The sequence below is a fragment of the Pistacia vera genome, unplaced genomic scaffold, assembly GCF_008641045.1.
Source record: "Pistacia vera cultivar Batoury unplaced genomic scaffold, PisVer_v2 Contig478, whole genome shotgun sequence".
Lineage (NCBI taxonomy): Eukaryota > Viridiplantae > Streptophyta > Magnoliopsida > Sapindales > Anacardiaceae > Pistacia > Pistacia vera.
Genome location: NW_022196310.1, coordinates 218,077 through 223,884, shown reverse-complemented (window position 1 = coordinate 223,884; position 5,808 = coordinate 218,077). Strand labels below are relative to the sequence as shown.

The window sequence follows — 5,808 nt, the reverse complement described above, 5'->3', positions numbered from 1 at the left end:
AGTTAAGATTTTGAATCTATGCATATTCCACTTAGTTTCATGTCTTCGATGATAGAGGGGAAGAGGCATCTAGTTGGAGCTTGGAATTTAGTTTATTTCATTGGTTAATTCGGTGATTCAACAATAGTTTTATAAGAAATCTAATCTTCTTTCTAATGTGGGTATCTTTTGCATTTTATATGTGCAGGTTAATAATTATTGCTTGAGATCATGAAGTATAAAGATGGAAAACCAAATCCTCACTCTGATAAAGGTCCTAGGATTGTCCCTTTAACAATAATAGTTCTTTTACTATGCGGGTTTTCTTTTTACCTTGGTGGAATCTTTGGTTCTGAGAGAAACAGAGTTGAGGTTAATGATGTCAAAAAGGCAGTATCAGCTCCAAAGGAAGCGGTTGTTGCTCCTCTTCAGATCAAATCTATTGCCTTTCCTGAATGCAGCAGTGACTACCAAGACTACACTCCATGCACTGATCCAAGGGTATTGCTTAAAAATTTGTTCTTGTGATAGTAGTGACTATCTCGGTTATGCTATAGATTTATACAGCATCAAATGTCCATATTGATGATAAATGTATATTTCAACAGAGGTGGAAGAAATATGGTGTTTATCGCCTTGCATTTATGGAACGCCACTGCCCTCCAGTTTTTGAGAAAAAGGAATGCTTAATTCCACCTCCTGATGGGTATAAGCCACCGATCAAATGGCCAAAGAGCAGGGATGAGTGTTGGTACAGGTATTATAGTCTGCCTTTTATGTGCTATTACATTGTGAAGGGCTTTGCTTGCTGTAATGTGTTAGTTTAAGTATCTTATGTTTTGCCATGTGGATCTTGTTTTAGGAATGTGCCATATGATTGGATTAATAAGCAGAAGTCGAATCAAAATTGGCTGAGAAAACAAGGGGAGAAGTTCCTCTTTCCTGGCGGGGGTACCATGTTTCCTCAAGGAGTCTCTGCCTATGTTGATTTGATGCAAGATCTGATTCCGGAAATGAAAGATGGGACTATTCGGACTGCCATAGACACTGGATGTGGGGTTAGTATTGTATTAGTTCTCCATTTGTCTAATTCAGTAATTTTTCTTACTATTGGAACTCTTTTTTCCAATCATTTATTTGTAAGGTTGCATCTTATTTTTCTTAGAGGAAGCTCAAGTCAACTTAATTTTGATTGCCAATTTATTTGTAGGTTGCAAGTTGGGGAGGTGATTTATTAGATCGTGGAATTTTAACAATCTCTCTCGCACCAAGAGATAATCATGAAGCTCAAGTCCAATTTGCACTGGAACGTGGAATTCCTGCAATCCTTGGCATCATTTCTACACAGCGCCTACCTTTCCCCTCAAATTCCTTTGATATGGCTCATTGCTCGAGATGCCTTATCCCGTGGACAGAATATGGTAATTAATTATCTCAAAGTAGGATATAGTCGGGGATGATTGCTTTAAAACATTGCATCTTTTGTTTCTATGTAAAATCTATTATAAGGTTTTTTGGTTTAGTTAATATCCGTTAAAACAAAGATAGTGGCTTGGGTTTTATTCACTGGTGATGCTTGATATAATATATATATCTTGGTTTCAGGTGGAGTTTATCTCCTAGAAATTCACCGCATACTCCGTCCTGGTGGATTCTGGGTCCTGTCTGGCCCACCAGTTAACTATGAACGTCGATGGCGAGGGTGGAACACTACTGTGGAAGAGCAGAGAATGGACTATGAGAAGTTGCAGGAACTGCTGACTTCAATGTGTTTCAAATTGTATAACAAAAAGGATGACATCGCAGTGTGGCAGAAATCTTCAGATAACACTTGCTACAATAAGCTTACTTACTCAGAACCGTACCCACCCAAGTGTGACGATAGCCTTGAACCAGATTCAGCATGGTACACACCACTCCGTCCTTCTGTTGTTGTTCCAAGACCACAACTAAAGAAATCGGTTTTGGAATCTATGCCTAAGTGGCCAGAGCGGTTGCATGCTGCACCTGAACGCATTTCAGATGTTCATGGTGGGAGTGCTAGTGCTTTCAAGCATGATGACAGCAAGTGGAAAGTGAGAATCAAGCACTACAAAAAGTTACTCCCTGCAATTGGGACTGATAAGATAAGAAATGTAATGGACATGAATACGGTTTATGGAGGATTTGCTGCAGCAGCAGTTGATGATCCCTTGTGGGTTATGAACGTCGTCTCATCCTATGCTGCCAATACACTTGCTGTGGTCTTCGATCGGGGCCTCATTGGAACTTATCACGATTGGTAACTTTCAATGCATTTATTTTAGGGCCTTCCCTGTAACCTACAATTTATGTTGTTGGCATACTTATGGTGCTGACTTACTCTTGTTGTTTGGTAGGTGTGAAGCTTTCTCGACATATCCTCGAACCTATGATCTCCTTCACCTTGATGGCCTCTATACTGCAGAAAGCCACAGGTTGGTCTCAAGTTCCTTCATTGCTGCTCTGAAATCACATGAAATTAATATTTTTTAATTTGTAAATTTGACATTTTTCACTAGGTGAGGAAATTTTAGTATGATTTCCGTCTAGGTCTGGGCTATGGACTCGTGATGCATTAGCATAAGTTAGTTGAATTTTCAGAACTTGTTGAAACTAGACTTTGATAAGATTATGCTAATCAGTTACCTGCTTGGTTATGAATACCATCTTCATATAAGGACTCTTAAGCCAATCGTAATTGACCTAAAAATTTGTTTTTCCCTAGGTAAGCATTAGTTCTTATTGCAGAATGATGAACTAAAATGATGCGTGTTTAACATTTAGTTCCCAAAATTGTGTTGTGAAGAATGTTGAGAAAAATAGTCCCAAGTTAAGTATGTAATTTATATGGTTCTGATAATTGTTACTACTTGTCACAGATGTGATATGAAGTATGTGCTGTTGGAGATGGACCGAATACTACGTCCCAATGGATACGTGATAATCCGGGAATCGAGCTATTTCGTGGATGCTGTAGCTGCCATTGCTAAAGGGATGAGGTGGGGTTGCCACAAGGAGGAGACTGAGTATGGTGTTGAGAAGGAGAAGTTATTGATTTGCCAGAAAAAGCTCTGGTACTCTAGCCAAAGTTCAAGCTGATAAAAAAATATAGAAATTGAAGTGGTGATAATACAACTACTCTTGAAGGCTGAGAGTATAATTTTATAATTCAAAGTGGGGTAGAAGCATAGGAAAACCGATTTCTATACCACACAGCGATTTAAAATTGGTCAATAGGATTCAAGAATTTTTATATTCAAAATTGTCAATTGTAGCTGCCTAATAATATGATTTTGTTGTTATATAATAGGGCATTTTACTATACATATATTCTTTGTAAGGTATCAACATGTTCTTTGTTTTTTTTTTTTTTTTTTGGGTAAGTGTATCAACATGTTCTTAGTATTGTATCAATTTTAATTTTTTAAAGTCACCTTTTTTCTTATTTCCTTGTATGTTAACTGTGAAAGCAGTGGATTTGAGAATTTTCGGAGGAATTTAATTGTGTTTAATATGCTTTCTAATTCTGATTTGTTGTCAAATGAAAATTTCATTGTTGTAATTATTCCCACTCTGATTGTGAAGTCTAAAAGGAGAATCTATAAATGTTACATTATATTTATTAAAAGGAAAGAATAGCATATTAAAAAAAGTAGAATGCTTCATTCACAGTTTCCTTTGAGGAATTTAGCAAGGGAGGATCGTTCAAGGGGTTTTTCGAAAGAATAAAATAACATCATTTTTGGAGTTTGAGGTTGTGTAAGTGAGCAATCAAAGATGAAATATTACCTTTCAGAGCTGGGTTTTGAGAGATTGAGGAAGAAGGAAATGGGGATCTCAAAGCCATGTATGAGGAGTGTTTTTGTGGGTCGTTTTTCCAAAGTAAGGTGATTTTAGAAAAAAACAAAACATCCACAAGAGAGAATGAGAGTGAATATTTGAGCGTAATATAAATTACATTCCTGGAAGAAGAAAATGCAGCACTGAAGGACTTGATGTTGCTGTAGTCCAAATTAGCCAGTGAGAGATACAATAGAATTGTTCTAAGATAGTTGGAGCAGATCACTTTCTCGAGTCCTTTCTCAAACAATTTAGTTGGTTACAAAATAGTTGCTGTTTAAATCACTTTCTGAGGAATATGGAGATTTGAATTATTTGTCGTATCCTAGAATATTTGTTGCTAAGAATTTGTGTTACAAAATGAAAGAGTTGGGCATCTATTTTTGTTATAAAATGAGATTTTGTGCTAGAGAGGGAATAAAGAGGAAATTTACTTGGCTAGACCTCTCAAGTTTGCATTTAAGAAAATGACCCTGAAAAAATTTTGCATTTTTTTTTAACTTTGAAAAATTGACAGGCACACTAAAGAATAACCAAACATGCAAAAAGCATTCAGACTGAAAAGATTTAAACATATATGGGTAATAGCCTAATTAATGGGGATTTGTTTAAATTTTGAAAATAAAAAAAACGACCCCCCATTCAAAATCGATTAATTGACGGAGGCCACCCAAAAAAAGCAACCGATGAAAACACCCCATCTCTCTTGTGATTTTCGACGATTAAAGTTCCCAATTTCCGACAAATCTTTGCTATTTAGATTTCGTTTCCCTGTTTGTTACACAAAGAAACTATGGCTAACATTAACAAATCGGAGGAAAACCCAGCCCCACTCCAAATTCTAGAGTCTGGCGGCAGCGGTTGTTTAAAGATTATCGAAGAAGAGGTTCTGGAGGATCTTACGATGAATGAAGGTGGTCCAACGGCAGAGGAGAAGATGAAGAATAGATACATTTCTTACCATTTTATGAAAAAATTCTTTGTTGGTGTGAATTTGGGGGATATTTAGTTAGTTTTGATTGTTAGGGTGGTTGTGGTATTTTGTCGAGCAGTTGGTGGGCATTAGGGGAGTGCCTTTGTTTGGGTCCTAGAGGATAGGGGAAGGCAAGGGAGGCCGTAGGGAGGTTGTTTGTGGGAGGTTGGAGGGTTGGGGATGGCAGGAGGGGGCGAAATAGGGGTGGTTGGATGCTGCCCTGCATATTGCAAGGCTGGCCACAGGTAGTGTGTGAGCAACTACCCCCCCTTTTCCACCTCATCCTGCCATCCCCAGCCATCGAACCTGCCACAATAGCCTCTATATGGCTTGCATTGGCTTCCTCGGTCCTCTCGAAGCCAAAAACACCCACTCCCCAATGCCCTTGAAGCTTATATCCCTTAGATTGGCAGCCTATTGGTCGTTTTGGTTTTTTTTTTTTTTTTTGCTGATATTTAGTTTATATTGATTGTGCAGTGTTGCCGAAGCATAAATTATAAAGACTATGGGTTGGAGGTTGGAATTGATAGGATGTCATACTTCCTCGTAAGGGTGATGATTAGGTTGAGTTGACAAGTGTTTACAAGAATAAGGGAGATTTTAAGTGAACAAAAGAAGGGTATGGAGTGATTCAAAGATAGTTTTTTCGATCATTTTGTGGACATAGGAGAGAATTGGAAGAAAGTGTTTTGGGGGCAGACAACACATTATATGTTGCTGTATCAATTAAAAGCGAAAAAAGAAATGAAATGTGGTTCATGGTGGATGGGAAACCACTATGTTTTGGGATGATGGAATTTACCTTGATGACAAGCCTAAGATGTGGGGCATTTCCAAAAGTGGAAGAGGAAGAGAGAATAAAGAAGAGTAGGACAACTGAAACCTTTGTTAGAAAGATTTTGGCGAGGCAAGCGTCTATTACAGCACGTGATTTAGAGGATAGGTTAGGAGAAGAAAGGTATACCTCTTCGGAGAAGTTTAAGATGTGCATAGTA

The 5,808-nt window shown here is 37.8% G+C and overlaps 1 protein-coding gene across 1 annotated transcript; it reads left to right on the top strand.

The window, feature by feature from the left end:
* Window positions 1-210: 210 nt before the first annotated feature.
* LOC116146478 (probable methyltransferase PMT21) lies at window positions 211-3,370 on the top strand. Its single transcript, XM_031431890.1, has 7 exons — window positions 211-480; window positions 588-736; window positions 842-1,037; window positions 1,190-1,400; window positions 1,585-2,260; window positions 2,358-2,435; window positions 2,880-3,370. Exons 1-7 carry the CDS (start codon window positions 211-213, stop codon window positions 3,097-3,099), a joined length of 1,800 nt encoding a protein of 599 aa, XP_031287750.1. The 3' UTR covers window positions 3,100-3,370.
* The last annotated feature ends 2,438 nt before the right edge of the window (window positions 3,371-5,808 follow it).

What these genes read in the sequence shown, in the direction of transcription:
- LOC116146478 (XM_031431890.1), top strand. Translation starts at nt 211, where the DNA reads ATGAAGTATAAAGATGGAAAACCAAATCCTCACTCTGATAAAGGTCCT. An exon ending in CTCCATGCACTGATCCAAGG is followed by an intron (nt 481 to 587) that starts GTATTGCTTAAA and finishes ATATTTCAACAG; the next exon opens with AGGTGGAAGAAATATGGTGT. An exon ending in ATTGGAACTTATCACGATTG is followed by an intron (nt 2,261 to 2,357) that starts GTAACTTTCAAT and finishes GTTGTTTGGTAG; the next exon opens with GTGTGAAGCTTTCTCGACAT.